Genomic DNA, 20,956 nt, shown 5'->3' on the forward strand with positions numbered 1-20,956 from the left:
TCCTTCTGACTCCGAGGCCTGTGCTCTATCCACTAGGCCAAGCTGCTTCTATTCTGGAATTATTTCATTCCATAGTCACTGCAGTTTGAAAATCAAATGTTTGAGATGTATTAGTGGTATCAACCTTAACCTTGGTGTTGTCCTTGACTCATCTCTCTCATACAACCCACTGTGCCCAACTTGATTAGTTTGTATCTACTCCAGTGCTTAGCACTGTGCCTGGCACGTAAGCGCTTAACAAATACTTTAAACAAACAACTAACTCACATGTTCAATCTGCCACCAAAACCTGTCAATTCTGCCTTGACAACATCACTAAAATCCATCCTTTCCATTCCATCCGAAGTGCTACCAGGTTAATCCACGCACTTATCCTTGACTACTGCATCTGCTTCCTGGCTGACCTCCTTGTCTCCTGTCTCTTCCTTCTCCAGCCAACACTTCACAATGCTGCTTGGATCCATTTAAAAAAAAAAATCATTCAGTCCATGTTTCCCTCTTCCTCAAGAACCACCAGTGGTTTTTCCGTCCACCTCCCCATCAAACAGAAATGCCCTACCATTGGCATTAAAGCACTGAGTAAGCTCTTTCCCACATCTTACCTCACTGATCTACTACAGACTAGTCCACATAATCCACTCCTCTAATACCCATGTCTCTCACAAAACCCCAAACTTGTCTATTTCACCACCAAACCCCGTTTCCATGCCCTCCTTCTGGTCTAGAGCTCCCTCCCCCTACATCTGTGCTAGACCACTACTTTCCAGTGCTTAGAACAGTGCTTTGCACATAATAAGCACTTAACAAATACCATCATTATTATTTCCCCACCTTCGAAGCCTTATTAAGGTCACAGCTCCTCCTCCATCAAAATCATCAGTGCCATTTATTGAGCACTTAATATGTGCAGAGCACTGTACTAAGCTCTTAGAAGAGTACAATACTGAGAAGCAGCATGGCCTAATAGATTGAGCATGGGCCCTGGGAGTCAGAAGGACCTAGGTTTTAATTTTGACTGTCACTAGTCTGCTGAGTGACCTCGGCAAGTAACGTAACTTTTTTCTGTGCCTCAGTTACCTTGTCTGTAAAATGGAGATTAAGACTGTGCCCCATATGGGATATGAATGTATCCAACCTGATTAGTTTGTTTCTAGATAGCATGGCACATAGCAAGCACTTAATAAATAATCTAAGAAACAAAACAAAACAAAAAACCCCAAAACAGACTTCCCCGATTAAACCTTTTTTTTCCCAGCTTTGCCTCCCTTCTATTTCTTATATGCACTTGGATCCATATCCTTTGGAAATTTGGTATTCACCCCACCCTCAGCTCCAGAGCACTTACATACATATCTGTAAATTATTTATGTAATGTCTGTCTCCCCATCTAGACTTTAAGCTCACTGTAAGCAGGGAATGTGTCTACCAATTCTGTTGTACTCTCTGAATAATAATAATTATGGTACTTCTTAAGCACTTACTATGTGCCAAGCACTGTTCTAAGCACTGGGATAGATACAAGGTAATCAAGTTGTCCCATGTGGGGCTCACAGTCTAAATCCTGGCCCTGCCAATTGTCAGCTGTGTGACTATGGGCAAGTCACTTAGCTTCTCTGTGCCTCAGTTACCACATCTGTAAAATGGAGACTAAGACATGTGAGCCCCCCGTGGGACAACCTGATCACCTTGTAACTTCCCCAGTGCTTAGAACAGTGCTTGGCATATAGTAAACGCTTAAGAAGTACCATAATTATTATTATTATTTGGAGAGTACAATACGACAGAGTTGGTAGACACATTCCCTGCTCACAGTGAGCTTAAAGTCTAGACAGGGAGACAGACATTATATAAATAATTTACAGATATGTATGTAAGTGCTCTGGAGCTGAGGGTGGGGTGAATGCCAAATTTCCAAAGGATATGGATCCAAGTGCATGCCATTATTATTATTATTTATTATTAATCTCCATTTAACAGATGAGGTAATTTAGGCACAGAAAAGTGAAGTGACTTGCCCAAGGTCACCCAGCAGACAAGTGGCATAGTTGGGATTAGAACCCACAACCTCTGACTCCCAAGCCCGTGCTCCTGCCACTAGGTCATGTAGTGGTCTGCACACAGTAAGTGTTCAATCAATACATTAATTGATTGATTGACCAACAAATTATTAAGGAAATTGAACTCTTCCCCATGAACCAAGAGAAACAAGAATAGACTGACTAGATAATTGAAAAGGAAAATAGCTTTTGCTGATGTTGAGGAGCAACATGGCATGGTTGGACAAGTATCTTAACTTCTCTGTGACTCAGTTTCTTCATCTGTAAAATGGGGATTCGGTCTGGTTCTCCCCACCACTTAGATTGTGAGCCCCTGATTAACTTGTCCAACTTGATTAACTTGTATCTACCCCAGGACTGTCAGCAAGGTGCCTAGCAACTCTGTTACATTGTACTCTCCCAGGCACTTATTGAATAAATGCTCAATAAATACAATTGATTAACTGAGGGGTCATCACTGAGATAGATTGAATTGAGGTACAGTGTTGGCATTAGAGGAGATAAGTGTGAAAACTGGATTGTAGTATGAAATCATTGAGGTAAGATAGTATGGCATAGTGGATAGAGCACTGGCCTTGGAGTTGGAAGGTCAGAAGGGTTCTAATCCTGGCTCCATCACTTGTCTGCTCTGTGACCTTGGTGAAATCACTTCACTTCTCGATGCCTCAGTTACCTCATCTGGAAGATGGGGATTAAGACTGTGAACACCCCATGGGACAGGAACTGTGTCCAACCTGATTTGCTTGTTTCCATCCCAGCTCTTATTAGAATGCCTGGCGCATAATAAAGGATTAACAAATACCACAATTATTATTATTATTATAGGAAGGGGCAAGGTGATTGAGTATTTTAAAGCCAATTGTAAGGGGTTTCTGTTTGCGGAGGTGGATGAGCAACCACTGGAGGTTCCTGAGGAGTGGGAAAATATGAACTGAAAGGTTTTGTAGGAAAATGATCCAGGCAGCAGAGTGAAGTGTGGACTGGGGTGGGGAGAGACAGGAGGCTGGGAGGTCAGCAAGGAGGCTGATGCAGTAGTCAAGGTGCGATAGGAGAAGTGCTTGGATCAATTTGGTAGCAGTTTGGATGGAAAGGACGGGGCAGATTTTAGCGATGTTGTGAAGATAGAAAACAGAAACCCATTCATTCATTCAGTCATTCATTGAGTGCTTAATGTGTGCAGAGCACTGTACTAGGCACTTAGGAAGTACAAATCGGCAACATATAGAGACGGTCCTTACCCAACAACGGGCTCACAGTTTGAAGCGCTGGACCATTACCATTGCATTTCAGGCTGGTAGTTGGCCAGAGGGTGGTTTCTGTGGAACTGCCAAACAATGGCCAGATCTGCCTGGGGCACAGATGAGTCACCTTAGAAAAAACAAACTACAATTTACCTGTTTCTTCGCGGTGTAAATTGAAATGGCTACAATTTCGGTCAACAAATAGGGCCTTTCCAGTTGTTTTTGATGTGGTTGTCCAGTCATGGTTGAGAGCAGTTTGTTTCAACCAGCGCAGCCTGCGCCTTGAGCTGCATTTCCTGCCACTCCAGGTTCCATCTGATGGACAGCTGCTACCTGGTGGTGCTAGGGACTCTGTGCCAACTGTCAGTCAATCAATCATATTTATTGAGCGCTTACTGTGTGCAGGGCACTGTACTAAGCTCTTGGCAGAGTACAGTAAAACAGACACATTCCCTGCCCGCAGCGAGGGGGAGCCTGCCCCTTATTCAGCAGGGAGAGTGCTTCCCTCTTTTTGGAGACTGCTTCCAATTGAGGACCCTCTTGATCATTTTTCTGTGGTATTTAAGTGCTTACTATGTGCCAGACACTGTATTAAACCCTGTTGTAGATACAAGCTAATCAGGTTGGACACGGTCCCTGTCCCACAAGGGGCTCACAGTCTTAAACTCCATTTTACAGATGAGGCAACTGAGCCACAGAGAAGTGAAGTGTTAATATGTTTTGTTGTCTGTCTCTCCCTTCTAGACTGTGAACCCGCTGTTGGGTGGGGACCGTCTCTATATGTTGCCAACTTGTACTTCCTGAGCGCTTGGTTCGGTACTCTGCACACAGTAAGCACTCAATAAATACAATTGAATGAATGAATAACTACCTGATCACCTTGTCCCCATCCCCCCCCCCCGCCTTACCTCCTTCCCCTCCCCACAGCACCTGTATATATATATATATATATATACACACACACATACATACATACATATGTATATATATGAATATGTATATATATGTGTATATATATGTATATATATGTATATGTGTATGTACATATTTATTACTCTATTTTACTTGTACATATTCTATTTTTTTTATTTTGTTAATATGTTTTATTTTGTTGTCTGTCTCTCCCTTCTAGGCTGTGAGCCCGTTGTTGGGTAGGGACCGTCTCTATATGTTGCCAACTTGTACTTCCCAAGTGCTTAATACAGTGCTCTGCACACAGTAAGCACTCAATAAATACGATTGAATGAATGAATGACTACCTGATCACCTTGTCCCCCTCCCCATCCCCCCGCCTTACCTCCTTCCCCTCCCCACAGCACCTGTATATATATATATATGTATATATATTTGTACATATTTATTACTCTATTTTACTTGTACATATTTATTCTATTTTTTTATTTTGTTAATATGTTTTATTTTGTTGTCTGTCTCTCCCTTCTAGACTGTGAGCCCGTTGTTGGGTAGGGACCGTCTCTATATGTTGCCAACTTGTACTTCCCAAATGCTTAATACAGTGCTCTGCACACAGTAAGTGCTCAATAAATACGATTGAATGAATGAATGAATGAAAGTGACTTGCTGAAGGTCACATAGATGATGAGTGGCAGAGCCGAGATTTGAACCCAGGTCCTTCTGACGCCCAGGCCTGTACTCTATTCGATAGGCCACACTGCTTCTCCTGGTTGGGAACTGTCATCAGATGATTGTGGTTGAAGACGAGACTCCGGTTTGGTTCAGGATAAACTATGAGCAGATGGAGAAGGACCTAGGCAGCTTGATGAGAGATTGTCCATGCCTCAGTGCCCTCTCGGATGGAAGGGAGGGGTGGTGTCCTTGGGAGTCTTGGAGGTGGGATAGGGCCAGAGCTTCCCAAAGATGCTCCTGTTGGCTTGCCAGTCTCCATGCCAGGGGTGTTTCATTCATTCATTCATTCAATCGTATTTATTGAGCGCTTACTGTGTGCAGAGCACTGTACTAAGCGCTTGGGAAGTACAAGTTGGCAATATATAGAGATGGTCCCTACCCAACAGTGGGCTCACAGTCTAGAAGCACTAAGGTATTCACCCCAGCCCCTCTCTCCACAGTACCTATGCATATAGCTTTACACTCAGTTCATTCATTCAATCGTATTTATTGAACACTTACTGTGCGCAGAATACTGCACTAAGCACTTGGAAAGTACAATTCAGCAACAAATAGAAACAATCCCTACCCAACAACGGGCTCACAGTCCGGTGGGGGCCGGGGGGGAGAGACAGACATCAAAACAAGTAAAAAGGCATCAACAGCATCAACATTAATAATCAGAATTATAGTTGCTTCCCCTACCTGTAATTTATTTTAGTGTCTGTCTTCCCCGACAGATGGTGAGTTTCTTGAGGGCAGGGATCAGGTCTACTATTGTACTCTCCCAAGCATTCAGCACCAAATAAGTGCTTAATAAACACTACTGACTACTGTCTACATGTTTTGTTTTGTTGTCTGTCTCCCCCTTCTAGACTGTGAGCCCGTTGTCGGGTAGGGACTGTCTCCATATGTTGCCGACTTGTACTTCCCAAGCGCATAGTCCAGTTTCACCTGACACAGCCTCGAGGCTGATTTGGGACAGACAGATTTTCGGGTGAAAAATTTCCCTCCAGAAACAACCTTGCCCCGATGACTTGACCCAGGTCTTGTTGCTCTCCCTACTTCTTCTACTTGTTTGAAACTCTTCATTTCTTAATGCAGAAAGTCATCAGAGCTGAGGCAGCAGAAGAGGCTTTGGGACTCCAAGACCTGGAGAAGATAATCAGTTTTGCTGTGGATTTTGTGAAGTTTAATCACTGCACAGACCAAGCAGGGCAAATCATCACTTCTACCCTGCAAGGTACTTACGACCATTGAACTCCTTTGTCCAGTCAGAATATTTTTCAATTGATCCTGGCTATAATGAGTTTGTGGGGTCTCTCTCTTCAGTCTTACTACTGGTTCTCACTAGAGTTGGATAGGAGAGGGCCAGGCAAGAAGGCGGTTTACATAGGATCACATATTCACCCCTCTCCCCCACCAGGCCCACAGCATTTATGTACATATCTGTAATTTAGGGACCATCTCTATATGTTGCCAACTTGTACTTCCCAAGCGCTTAGTACAGTGCTCTGCACACAGTAAGTGCTCAATAAATACGATTGAATGAATGAATAATTTATTCACGTTAAGGTCTGTCTCCCCCTCTAGTCTGTAAGCTACTTGTAGGCAGGGAACATGTCTACTAACTCTGTTGTATTGTACTCCCCTCAGTGCTGAATACAATGCTGTGCACACAGTAAGCGCTCAGTAAATACTATTGATTTATCAGTTGTAAGTGCTCAGTAAATATGATTGATTTATCAGCCAATGGTATTTATTGAGCACTTACTGTGTGCAGAGCACTGTACTAAGCGCTGGGGAAAGTACAATGTAACAATATAACAGACACATTCTTTGCCCGCAACGAGCGTGATGGATTGATAGATAGGAACTGGGAAGGATGGAAAAGTGAGCAGGGCCCAAGAACAGAACACAGGCAGGAGAGGAGGGGGAGATTGTGAAGGATTCGTAATCGTCCTTCTGTCTACTTTTTTTTTCAAAAGCCCGCTGTAAAAATCATAGGGAAGTTTGAGGTGATTCAAGCAAGTTGTTTCATTTCTTGAAGCCTAGAATCATGTTTACCTGCACCCTTGTACTCTAAGTGCTTAGTACAATGGTCTGAACACAGTAAGCATTTAATGAATTCCACTGATTGATTTCCTTTCATGATTAACTGATGCCGAAGCATTACTAGCCTATTCGCTTGAAGAACATGAAATTATCTCTATTATTAATTATCTCTATTATTAGACATTATATTTTCATGTATTACCCTTCTGCATGCAATAACCAGCTCCAGGATATGTAAAGGATGGGCTGCCAATGTGCATTACGTGATTAGTAAAACCTTGCTATTAAATGGGCTTTCCATTGTTAGTTTTGTTTATTCTGGGCATTCTCCTTGATCACTATTTTATGGTTCCCTTCCTCTTTTTCTGGGGATTGTGTCTCTAAACCATAAAATCAGTGATCAGAGAAGTCACCAGCAGTGCTCAGCTGGAATAGGACTTTTCTACAGCTCTGAGCTTCCTCCATTGCCTGTCTGGAGTTGAGGCCGTCTGGGAGGTAGAGGGCATTTGAATCCTCTTTTTATCCAATATTGTAGTGGGCTCCAGGGGCGAGGCAAGAATCCATTTGTCTTTCCTTGAAAAGTTCCATTAAAATTCAGACATCTGTAGACTTTGTGGACACCCAAAAGAGTTATATTTATTCAAATGTCTGATACCCGTAATGTTTTAAAACACAGGCACCTGGAGAAAAAGCTGAGTACATAGAGTAGATTGTTATTTGTATATAGCTAGAGAAAATACATTCACTTAAATGTGCTAACAGAAATGATGAAAACATTGAACATTCCTTTTGAATGGTCTAACTCTCACCAACAGTGCTCTGCACATAGTAAGCGCTCAATAAATACGATTGATGATTCATGCTTTTGAGATCCATGACAGCATAGTCTTTGGAGAATGGCAAGGGGTTCTTGAATGGTGCTTAGTTGGTACTGAGCTACAGAGGTGAGCTTTTCTTGGATATACCTTTGGTTGAAGGCAAGTAGAAATATTTCATCCTTTCATTCTGTGCCCTACTTATAAAATAAATCCCTACAGGTATGTAAAACGCCTTGGAAAACTAACAGGAACTGATTTTTAATTTACTTTCTTTCCTTTGTAGGTTCCTACAGTGATTTAAGTCTTCTCAAGAATTGTGTGGAAGATATTTGCAATTCCGCTGGCCATTTTCATAACTATTTCAGTTGGTTTTCAGCATATTCCTCTTCATTAAATAGCTCCAGTAGTAAACTGTGTGAACCCTTGGGTGACTTGAAGGAACTGGAGTCTATAGCCAAGTCATTATTAACCTTAAGTTTTGAACCCAACGAAAGGCCTGATGTGCTGAAACCCTGGGAAACTTGTGTGCAAAATATGGAAGGTAAAGAAAGGCATCATAAATCAAATGGGACTGAATCAACCAGGAAAAAAGGTGTACCAAAACGGGTATATGAGCTTCATCCTCCATCTCAGAGCTCAGCTGAACGCTCCTCCAGAAGAATACAATGGGTCTAAGTACTTCTAAATATTTATTTTACTATGACTGAAAGAAAGAACAAATTTGATAGCCTGTTTTCTCCAGTGTAAATAAAATATATTTTGTAAAACCATGTTAAAATGCCTCACTGAAGTTCCAAATAGGTCTGTTATCTTACTTGGATTTTTACAAAACCTTACGTGGAATCCTGAAATTTGAAATGGGCTTATTCAAGATACGCCAAAAGCAACTCATCTATTTTGACACAAAAGTTTGTATGTTTGTGTTTCTACCTGTAAGCTGGGATTGGAGTCCTTTCAGTATCGGATTTGTTGGTCAAGTGAAAAAAGGAATTCCATGTTGTGGAGATAGTGTCTCCAGGCCCTGCTCTTGTTTTGCAGTGCTGGAAATAACCACTTACATGGATTCATCACCTCTGGTTGGTTCATCAACCCATGTTCTTTAGGTAGTTTAATTGTCTGCTTTCCCTTTAAGCAATCCAGTTTAAACAAAACAAAACAAAGCGAAGAAAAAGAACCACATAGAAATAGAAATGAACTAGTAAACATGCCCTTTTGTTATGGATTTCGATGGGTTATTGGGTTTTATAATGGAAATGCTAATGAAACAATGGGTGGTTTGAATTGCACTATTGCTCCATGTTCAGTGTTTTCATCATTTCTGTTAGCACATTTAAGTGGATGTATTTTCTCTAGCTATACACAAGTAACAAACTACTCTATGTACTCAGCTTTTTCTCCAGGTGCCTGTGTTTTAAAACATTACGGATATCAGACATTTGAATAAATATAACTCTTGGGTGTCTACAAAGTCTACAAATGTCTGAATTTTAACTTGAGGAGGGGATATGTATTGTTTATGCCTGTGTGAATCAGATCCCTCTCAATAGCTTATCCTCTTGTTTTCTGTCAGACTTTCTATTTATCATTTAATTTTTTAATTATCAATAACCATAGTGCTAAGAATTTGCAAACAGCAGCGGAACTCAGTCTTCAAATCAGCTACTGCTTCAATCAAGGCTAAGATTATGTATACATTTCATTTTTCAATCCTAAGGAATGAGCTGGTAAAACTTGTGATTGGAATTCAAGTTTCAAGTTTGTTTATTGCAAGTTTCTTTTGCTTCTTTAGCCGTTTTCTTCCCCCCATCCTCTGTTACCAGAGTCCTCATTCACGGCTGAATGGATTGAGGTCGAGGGTCAGTAAGGAAGGTCTTTCTGATGGCAAAAGTTATTTGTAAAAGGAATATTTAGTCACCTTTACTCGTGGGCAAGTAAAACAGCTACTTAGGCCCCTCTTGGAGGATCTGACGTTGCAGGATAAATGTTGACAGTTGACATTTTCTGTTGAACTTGGTGCAATTTCATGATTTTTGTTTTTTACTCCACCTAATGTGCAGCAAGGCTTGGAAAGGAAATTTCAAATATATCAGAAACCTTCCAAACTTCCACCGTTTGACTCCAGGGAGTCCTTCCTCCTGGTTGGTTGCAAGTTTGTCGCTCTTAAATAGTGAGTAAGCAGCTGTGGGGTGGGCAGAAGCAATCAGAAAAGGAGATTCCAACTCTTCCTGCTGTGAGTGTCAGGATTGGGCGTAGCGGCTCGCCTGTGTGGACAGAACACCATGACCCATGTTGCTCGTAACCAAGGAGGAAGCTTCTCAGCTTTAGGAGTGTCACCTCCCTCTGCCAGAGGGAAGGACACCGCTAATCCACAGCACAGATAGCCCACCACCAGTTCATCTACAGTTTACTGTATTTTTAATATCTTTAAAAGGTATTTTAAGTCATTTGGATGGACTAACTTGGTTCCCAGAATTTATATAACTTTTTCTTAAGATGACGGTATTTTCCATAAATATCCTGCACTGCAATAGTTTTGCAGATGTTTGGATGTGTTATATTGTGTGTTATATTGATATTGTTTGCCGTTTAATAGATTAATGGCTTCAATACTTTCCCATTTTCTATAAGGCAGCTTACATTTTTATATTTATCAGTCATTTATCAGTTATTCCTTACTACCTTCTTATTCCTTACCACCTTCCTCTTAGTAAGCACTTCTTACATTCTGTTGGTTGGAAATTTCCTGTCTTTTTAAAACACGAGCTGAACCAGATCCTTTGTATAGTTACGCTTAAAAAATTTGTTGTACTGTTTTTGATTGAGGTTTGAAAAAAATATTTTCTTCAGAATGATATGCATAATTGCAAAATATTGTAAAGAGAGTGCAGTTAATAAATTTTGTCTGACACCTGACTTATTTATAAAATAATGTCCATTTTATTGATGTCCTGCTTCCTATTTCTCTCTATTTCCATTGTCCACAGTGGGGAGAAGAGTGTGGGATTGAGAGTCTGAGAGAGTGGGATCTGGCCTGTTTTAGGAGGTATGTTTGAAGAACGCCGGTCTGCACTAGTGACTTGTCTTATGCTGTCGAGTGTCATCTTCAATCCATAGCGACTCCTTGGACACCTCTTTCCCGGAACACCCCACCTCCATCTACAATCATTCCGGTATATGAATTCTGGTATATCCATAGTTTTCTTGGTAAAAATATGGAAGTGGTTTACCGCTGCCTTGTTCCTTGCAGTAAACTTGAGTCTCCACCCTCGACTCTCCCACTTGCTGCTGCTGCCCAACACAGGTGAATTATGACTTGTAACAAATTGCCTTCCACTCACTAGCCACTGGCCAACCTAGGAATCATCATCATCATCATCATCAATAGTATTTATTGAGCGCTTACTGTGTGCAGAGCACTGTACTAAGCACTTGGGAAGTACAAGTTGGCAACATATAGAGACAGTCCCTACCCAATAGTGGGCTCACAGTCTAAAAGGGGGAGAGGAATGGAATGGGTAGGCCGCTGCTTGGACTCTCCCTCCCATAGCCAAGACTGGTAGAGTGCTGGAAACTCTCCAGGAGCATTTCTGAGAGGGGGGCACTACCAACTACTGCTTGGTAAAAATACATATTCTTGTGGTGTTAAACAACCCCCCCAAAAAAGTTAACAAGGAGTTAAAACAAAAAACAAACAAGTGACTTACAAGAAAAACCTGCTGATGCTAAAAGCAACATTTTAGATGCTCAGGTAAAATGTGTGCCAGCTGAGTAAAAAATAAACTCCCCACCAAAGCAGGCAACTAAGCAGAAACTCTTCACAGTTAATTGGCAGGGGAAAGAAAGGAAAACATCCTTCTTGGCCCATACATGGATTCCACATGGGGAAACTGCTCTGCCAATCTGCTGAAGGAGTTGGACGGAGTCAGTAATAAAGTTGGACTAAAGGGACAATATATTTAGGTTTTTCCCACAGCCTTTGGCAAAGTTCTATACCATAGTAAGCGCTTAATAAATGCTACCATATCATAAAGATCCTCTAATTAAGGGATTGGAGAGGCTGATCAGTCATAGAAAACGGGCTAAAAGAAAGAGAACAAAGAACCATTTTTCAGGATGGAGACATATAAATAGAGAGGTTCTCCAAGGATCTATTCTAGAGCCAGTATATTGTCCCATCCTTGTAAATGATTGGGAAGAAGGGATGTGCTGTGAAATCTCACAATGATTCTAAACTTTTGGGTTATGAATGCCAGACAGGTGGGGATAAGCTGCAAAAATCTTCATAGAGCTGAGTGTGAGCAGGGAATGTGTCTACCAACTATGTTGTACTCTCCCAAGTACTCAGTACAGTGCTCTGCACACATTAAATGCTCAATAAATACCTTTGACTGAGTGACAAAAAAATGGCAGAAGAACTTCGCAGTGAATATATGCAAGGAAACACTCCTAGGAAGTAATTGAATTACTAATCAATCATATTTATTGAGAGTTTACTGTGTGCAGGGCACCTTATTAAACACTCGGGAAAGTGCAATATAACAGAATTGATAGACATGTTCCCTGCCCAAACGAGCTAATACATGATGATGGGATCAAGAGTGACCAGTCACGATACGGGAAAGAGATCTGTAGTCATTGTAGACTATTATTTTAGATGATTGATCTAATGTGACCTCCACTCATTCCTTCACTATCAAAAGAAGTATTAGAAAGAACTTTCTTAACTTTCTGCCAATGGTCAAAGCCGATTGCGAATTCCTTTCTGACTGGGAAAGTACAGTGCAATAGAGTTGGTAAAGTGCAACCCTGCCCACAAGGAGCTTATAGTCTACAGGGTGTGGAAGCACAATGGTCAAGACCCTGCATTTGTCTCCCTTTCTCTCTGACCTCCCCCTCTGCCCTAGGCTTGCTTGACTGCTCCGGATGTGCCTGATGGCGTGATCTGCTCAAGCCAAGCCTGGCTATTTAAGTTAGAAAGCTCCATGACTTGAATAGCCAAGGTCGATTTTGAGATGAGATGAAATTATGTATGTATATATGTTTGTACATATTTATTACTCTATTTATTTTACTTGTACATATCTATTCTATTTATTTTGTTAATATGTTTGGTTTTGTTCTCTGTCTCCCCCTTTTAGACTGTGAGCCCACTGTTGGGTAGGGACTGTCTCTATGTGTTGCCAACTTGTACTTTCCAAGTGCTTAGTACAGTGCTCTGCACACAGTAAGCGCTCAATAAATACGATTGATGATGATGATGATGAACTAGACTCTTAAATTAATCAAGACCCTTGGTCCTGCTAATCAGTAGTATCAGATCACCTAGAACAAAGTAGGTCCAGGGCTGAATGGAAAACTCCCAAGGGATTCACTGCTTTCTATCCTAAAGTATTTCTCTTGTATCATATTCTTCTGATCATTATGACTTCTGCACCAATGGTATATAAAGAAACTCTGAATTACTTGAAGCAGCACGGCGTAATGGATAGAGCACGGGGCTGGGACTCAGAAAGTCTTGGGTTCTAATCCCGGCTCTGCCACTTGTCCGCTGTGGCACCTTGAACAAGTCACTTCACTTTTCTGTGCCTCAGTTACCTCATCTGTAAGATGGGGTTTATGACTGTGAGCCCCACTTGGGACAACCTGATTACCTTGTGTCTACCCCAGCGCTTAGAACAGTGCTTGGCACATACTAAATGCTTAATAAATACCATTATTATTATTATTGAGCTGGGGAGCTCCCACTCCATCATGAGGAAGCTTCCCTTCATCCTCGACCTGTTGACTAGCAGGGGAATCTCTTCCGCTCAACCACCTCTCCCTACTATTGCTGGAAGAAGCACTAGTAGTAATAACCTTGTCTTTTACATACCCTTCTTTAAACACAACCCAGAGTTTGTGAAGTTTTTATTCCTCCACAAGGGGAAGATGGACATTAAAATAAATTGGATATGGGTAATTGTAGCATATTAAGGATATGTACATAAGTGCTGTGAACAGGCCTTAGCGGGGACTATCTATTTGGTCTTTCATGATTCCAGAGAAGTTGCCTTCAGTAAAAAAACCAACATAATCATTCCGGTAGCCAAATGCTATGAAGTGGCTTCTGACCATCCCCTGCTCCTATATGGAATGGAATCATCTGTCACAGTGATGAGCAGCCGGATGGGGAAGTTTATGTACCTGGCTGGTTGGAAGTGGGGGCAGTTTGGGCCTCTGTCTGGGACTCTCAATTTGCCCCATTAATTATAATTGTAGTATTTATTAAGTGCTTACTATGTGCCAGACACTGTCCTAAGCGCTGGGGTGGATACAAGCAAGTCGGGTTGGACACAGTCCCTGTCCCACGTGGGGCTCAATGTCTCCATCCCCATTTTCCAGAGGCGGTAACTGAGGCCCAGAGAAGTGAAGTGACTTATCCAAGGTCCCACAGCGGATGAGTGGTGGAGCTGGGATTAGACTCCCAGGCCTGTGCTCTTTAGCCATGCTGTTTCTCAGGTGAGTTGCAGAATGAAGTGACCGGCTTCATCAATCAATCAATTGTATTTATTGAGTGCTTACTGTGTGCAGAGCACTATACTAAGTGCTTGGGAGAGTATTGTGTAACAGAGTTGTTAGTCACATTCCCTGCCTACAGTGAGCTTGCAGTCTAGAGGATTGATGATGTAGCTCTTCACCTCTGACACCCAGATAGAATCTATGGCAAGGGACCAGTAACTCAAGGAGTGCCTCGGATGGGTTCTGAACCCAGAACAAGTCGTTTGGAAACCTCTCCTGGTGTAAGAAACGGGTGCTGGCAAGCTCCGCCTAGGATAGAACTTTTTGTTCATTCATTCAATTGTATTTATTGAGTGCTTACTGTGTGCAGAGCACTGTACTAAGCGCTTGAGAAGTACAAAGTCAGCAACACATAGAGACGGTCCCTACCCAGCAAAGGGCTCCCAACCTAGAAGGGGGAGCCAGACAACAAAACAGAAGTAGACAGGTGTCAATACCATCACTCATTCATCCAATCGTATTTATTGAGCGCTGACAGTGTGCAGAGCACTGTACTAAGTGCTTGGGAACTACAAATCGCCAACAGAGAGAGATGGTCCCTACCCAACAACGGGCTCCCAGCATAGAAGGGGAAGACAGACAGCAAATCCAAACAAGTAGACAGGCGTCAATACCATCACTCATTCATTCAATCGTATTTACTGAGCACCAACTGTGTGCAAAGCACTGTACTGAGTGCTTGGAAAGTACAAGTGACTTTGGGCAAGTCACTTAATTTCTCTGTGCCTCAGTTACCTCATCTGTCTTCTAGACTCACAGTCTTCTAGACTGTGAGCCCACTGTTCGGTAGGGACCGTCTCTATATGTTGCCAACCTGTATTTCCCAAGCGCCTAGTACAGTGCTCTGCACACAGTAAGTGCTCGGTATCACACCGAGCTCTATTCCACCTCCAGGAATGTGAAGAGGACAAGGGTCAGGAGAAATTGACTGGAGATGAAATGGGACAGCTGGATATGACGGGACATGTAACTGGCTTGTTATGGGCTGGGAATGTGTCCACGAATTCTGTTGTCCTCTCCCAAGTGCTTAGTATTCATTCATTCATTCAACTGTTTTTGTTGAGCACTTACTGTGTGCAGAGCACTGTACTAAGTGCTTGGGAGAGTACAATATAACAATGAACAGACACATTTTCTGCCCACAGTGAGTTTACAATCTAGAGAGGGAGACAGACATTAATATAAATGAATAAATTACAGATATGTGCATTCGTGTTGTGGGCTGGGTGGTGGAATGAATGAAGGGGGCAAATCACGGTGATGCAGAGTGGAGTGGAAGAAGAGGAAAGAAAGGCTTAGTCAGGGAAGGCCTCTTGGAGTAGGTATGCCTTCAATAAGGCTTTGAACAGGGGGAGAGTGATTGTTGGATTAGAGGAGGGAGGGTGTTTCAGGCCAGGGTTAGGATGTGGATGAGGGGTCGGCAGTGAGATAGATGAGATTGAGTTACAGTGAGGTTAGGATTAGAGGAGCGAAGTGTGTAGGAGAGTAGTGGGGTGAGGTAGGAGTGGGTGGGGAGCTTTGAAGAGGGAGTTAAAAGTCTGGAAAGAAGGAATGTGAGAAAGGAATCCAACAGATTAAAGAAGTTGGAGGTGGGGCCTGGGCGTGATAGATGATCGCCACTAGAATCTGGAGTGGGTGGTACCTTTCATTCAATCATATTTATTGAGTGCTTACTGTGTGCAGAACACTGTACTAAGCACTTGGGAAGTACAAGTTGGCAACAGATAGAGACGGTCCCTACCCAACAACGGGCTCAAAGTCTAGAAGGGGGAGACAGGCAACAAAACAAAACATGTGGTCAGGTACCTGTAGATGATTTGGGCTTCGAAGGAAGGGAAAGAAAGGGATAGGGGAGGTGGAATAGTGCAAAGCAGCCCTGGGGCGTGAGAAGGAAGTCAACACCTCCTCCTTTCCCAGTGAGTGGGGGAGTGGGAAAAGATGAGGACCCCTCTGGAGGGAGCAGCAGGGGAGACCTTGTCATCTGGAGAGAGCCAGGTTTCATGATGGCAAGGAGTAGGGGGGACTGAGACAGGAACAGGTCAAGGATGAAGGGAAGCTTCCTCATGATGGAGTGGGAGCTCCACAGGCCACACTTGGTTGAGGCTGTTATAAGGGTTTTGGTGGGGGGAACGGCGCCAAGGGTGGGGAAGATTTGGATGGGAGTGAGTTGGTGGGGCCTAGCACAGAGGAAAGGGGGAGGTACAAGGAATGGCTTTGGAACAGGATGGCAGGGATAGGGCAGGTACAGGGCAGGGACGAGTGGTGGGAATGACGCAAAGGGTGGGGAGGAGTAGGGTGGAGGAGGGGGCACAGGAGTGTTTTGGGAGCAGAGGACTGGGATGGGCTTGACTGGGGGTAGGCGGGGATTGCAGGGTCATGGTAGGTTCGGTGAAGTTTAAGCATCGCAGTCGAGGTAAAAACAATAACTACTAAAGCCGGTGATACCCTGAGGAGATGGTTAAATTGTCCTTGGGTCCTTGCCAGTGAAGAGGCCAGCGATTAGGAGAACCCTGAGGAGGTGGTTGAGTCTTCCTTGGGTCCTGGAGGGTGAAGTGGCTATTGTTTCGGAGAAAACAAGGTTACTTATCAGGCAACCCTTGATTAGTAAAAATGTTCGGCACATTATGGTAAGCGCTCAATAAATACAACTGAATGATTGGTGTACGACCTTGCTTTAGAAAATTTCATTTCAAACTAACAGAGGGGTCAATTTTAGCGAAATGCTTTGGGGGAGATTCAAACCAAAATTAATTCTTAATTTTTTAAAAATAATAATTATCATCTAAAGAGAAACATGGTGTTCATTGGAAGGCTGAAAAAAGGTGTTTGGACCAGGATGGGTCAGTTGTACTTCAAGTTCAAAACACTTTGAAGTTGTTCTCCCTCGTTCGGTTGCCCTTGTTACAGTTATACATCACGGAAGGGCTTCTCTCTGACGATGTATTACAGCTATATATCAGCGAGGTGAGCTAGTGCTTTCATAATGTATTGCCCTTATATATCAACAAAGCCCGCTGTGGCTCCAGTAATGTATTAGCCGAATACACTATCAGGGTGAGGCATATTGATAGAGGAAAGCAGGTCGATCCATGAATTGTGGATATCCTGGAGTTCAGGTCAAGAGAGTAATGCAGATTTCAGCTTGGATTGATATGGTTATAAATGGTGTTTTCAATGTAAAGCTCACCTCCGATTAAGAAAGTAATTTAATGTGGGTGACAGATCAGGTTCAGGTTAAGAGAAGCTGATGTGGTAGATAACTGCAGAGACTGGAAGATGAATTTCAGGGCCAAATTCAGTCTGAATACTTTGATTTCTATTTTGGCTGGGTCTAGGGGTTACAACAGAATAGGTCGAGGGGGAAAGTTGTGCACAAAAGCAGCTTTGCTTTTTTGCAGGACTGTAAGCTCATTGTGGGCAGGGTACATGTCTGCTTATTTTGTTATACTGTACTCTCCCAAGCGCTTGGTATGATTCTCTGCACATAGTTAGTGCCCGACAAATACCATTGATTGATTGACTGTACCGGCCCAGATATGTCCTAGTGCTGGACCAGCCCAAGAAGGAACTGGAGAATCAATGTGGTCTAGTCAATAAATACGATTGAATGGATGAATGAATGATTGACTGATCACCCCAGCGCTTGGCACAAAGTGAGCACTTCAACAAGGTCCCTTACCAGAAGTGATGTGGCTTTGTGGAAAGAGCCCAGGCTTGGAAGTCAGAGGATGTGGGTTCTAATTGGGGCGGGCCCAGAAACTCCCCACAGCACCTATATATATGTATATATGCTTGTACAGATTTATTACTCTATTTATTTTACTTGTACATATTTACTATTCTATTTATTTTATTTTGTTAATATGTTTTGTTTTGTTGTCTGTCTCCCCCTTCTAGACTGTGAGCCCGCTGTTGGGTAGGGACCGTCTCTATATGTTGCAAACTTGTACTTCCCAAGCGCTTAGTACAGTGCTCTGCACAAAGTAAGCGCTCAATAAATACGATTGAATGAATGAATGAATGGGAGTCAGAAGGACCTGGGTTCTAATCCCAGCTCCGCCTTTGTCTGCTAGGTGACCTGGGACAAGTCACTGCACTTCTCTGTGTGATCCCCCTTCTAGACTGTGAGCCCGTTGTGGGCAGGGATTGTCTCTATTTGCTTCTAGACTGTGAGCCCACTGTTGGGTAGGGACCATCTCTATATGTTGCCAACTTGTACTTCCCAAGCGCTTAGTACAGTGCTCTGCACACAGTAAGCACTCAATAAATATGATTGAATGAATGAATGTTGCTGAATTGTACTTCCCAAATACTTAGTACAGTGCTCTGCACACAGTAAGCGCTCAGTAAATAGAATGAATGAATGTGTCTGTTACCTCATCTGTAAAATGGAGATTAAGACTGTGAGTCGCTTAGTACAGTGCTCTGCACACAGTAAGCGCTCAATAAATATGATTGAATGAATGAGTGAATGAGTCTGTCTCCCCCTTCTAGACTGTAAGCCCATTGTAGGGTAGGAACTGTCTCTACATGTTGCCGACGTGTACTTCCCAAATGCTTAGTACAGTGCTCTGCACATGGTAAGTGCTCAATAAATATGAATAAATGGATGAAATGTGGGACAGAGAGACTGTGATCAACCTGATTAGCTTGTATCTACCTCAGTGCTTAGTAAGCGCTTAAGAAGTACCATAAAAACACCCAACAAAAACCAAAAATAAAACCTAGTGACTATCGCTGTTGATTTAAGATTTGAGAAGCAGTGTGGTTCAGTGGAAAGAGCCCGGGCTTTGGAGTCAGAGGTCATGGGTTCAAATCCTGGCTCTGCCAATTGTCAGCCGTGTGACTTTGGGCAAATCACCTAACTTCTCTGTGCCTCAGTTACCTCATCTGTAAAATGGGGACTGTGAGCCCCCTGTGGGACAACCTGATTGCCTTGTAACCTCCCCAGAGCTTAGAACAGTGCTCTGCACATAGTAAGCATGTAATAAATGTCATTATTATTATTATTTAAGAGGTAAGTGTCATCCCCCCCCCGCGCCCGAGGTCCAGTGCAGCCCCTGGTCTATGCTTTCTTAGGGGCTGCTTATGAGCAATGCCCAGAGGATTTGTCTGAAGCAAGTGGCTGATTACAGTAAACTTCAAACTTTATCTATTCGAGCAGGCAGGCACTGACTGGTTTCAAAAGGGTCATCGGTCTGCTTGCCTGAGAGCTGAGAGTCAAGTCTGACGAGGTGATGTCCCTTTGAATGAATACAATTTGTGTCAGGCTGTCTCCCTCATGGGATTATAAATCAATCAATCATTCAATCATTAGTATTTACTGAGCCCTTACTGGTTACAGAGCACTGTAACAAGCGCTTGGGAGAATACAGTACAAGAGTTGGTGGACACGATTCCCGACCTAAAGGAATTTAAAAGGGGAGGCAGATATTAAAATAAATAAAGGATATGTTCAGGAGTGCTGTGAAGCTGGGGTGGGGTGAGTATCAAAGTGCTTAAGGGGGATGTGGGGCTGGAATCCGGAGAGAAGCACAGCCTAGTGGGTAGCTTGAGAGTCAGAAGGACCAGGGTTCTAATCCCTGCCCTGCCACTTGTCTGCTGTGTGACCCTGGACAACTCACTTAACTTCTCTGTGCCTCAGTTCCCTCATCTGTAAAATGGGAATTAAGGATGCGAGCCTGATGTGGGACGGGGACAATGTCCAACCTTATTAATTTGTATCTATCCTGGCACTTAGTACAGTGCCTGGCACATAGTAAGTGCTCAACAAATGCCATTAAAAAAAATCTAAATGCTTAAGGGGAATAGACCCAATTGCATAGGTGAGGCAAAAGGGAAGGTGGGTAGTTGGGGAAATGAGGAGTTAGCTAGGGAACCCCTATTAGAGGAGGTGTGATTTTAGTCAGGATTTAAGGATGGACAGGACAGTGATCTGTAGGATACGAAGGGGGAGAGAGTTCCTGGCCAGAGGGAGGACAAGAACAAGGGGTTGTCGGTGAGACGATCAAGTGAGCAGATTCATTCATTCATTCATTCAATCGTATTCATTGAGCGCTTACTGTGTGCAGAGCACTGTATTAAGCGCTTGGGAAGTACAAGTTGGCAACGTCTAGAGACGGTCCCTACCCAACAGTGGGCTCACAGTCTAGAAGGGGGAGACAGATAACAAAACAAAACATATTAACAAAATAAAATAAAAAGAATACTAAATATGTACAAGTTAGAGTAATAAATCTGTGCAAACATATATACAGGTGCTGCAGGTAGGGGAAGGAGATAGGGCGGGGGGGATGGGGAGGGGGAGAGAAATGGGGGGGCTCAGTCTGGGAAGGCCTCCTGGAGGAGGTGAGCTCTCAGTAGGGCTTTGAAGGGAGGAAGAGATCTGCTGTGTGACCTTGGGCAAGTCACTTAACTTCTCTGAGCCTCAGTTACCTCATCTATAAAATGGGGATTAAGACTGTGAGCCCACGTGGGACAACTTGATCACATAGTATCCCCCCAGTGCTTAGTACAGTGCTTTGCACATAGTAAGCGCTTAACAAGTACCATTATTATTATTATTATTGAGTAGATTGCAGCAGGGTGTAGTGGCCTCCTC

At 43.0% G+C, this 20,956-nt stretch overlaps 1 protein-coding gene across 2 annotated transcripts in view; it reads left to right on the forward strand.

Moving 5' to 3' along the window:
• KIF14 (kinesin family member 14) overlaps positions 1 to 9,430 on the forward strand; it is a 90,758-nt gene extending 81,328 nt beyond the window's left edge. For both annotated transcript variants that reach the window (XM_038746043.1, XM_038746042.1), the window contains exons 28-29: positions 6,029 to 6,167; positions 8,081 to 9,430. In XM_038746043.1, the coding sequence (XP_038601971.1) occupies positions 6,029 to 6,167; positions 8,081 to 8,472 (531 nt within the window). In that variant the 3' untranslated portion in view covers positions 8,473 to 9,430. The remainder of the gene's footprint in view (positions 1 to 6,028; positions 6,168 to 8,080) is intronic.
• The last annotated feature ends 11,526 nt before the right edge of the window (positions 9,431 to 20,956 follow it).

This window comes from Tachyglossus aculeatus, chromosome 4, assembly GCF_015852505.1.
Source record: "Tachyglossus aculeatus isolate mTacAcu1 chromosome 4, mTacAcu1.pri, whole genome shotgun sequence".
NCBI lineage: Eukaryota > Metazoa > Chordata > Mammalia > Monotremata > Tachyglossidae > Tachyglossus > Tachyglossus aculeatus.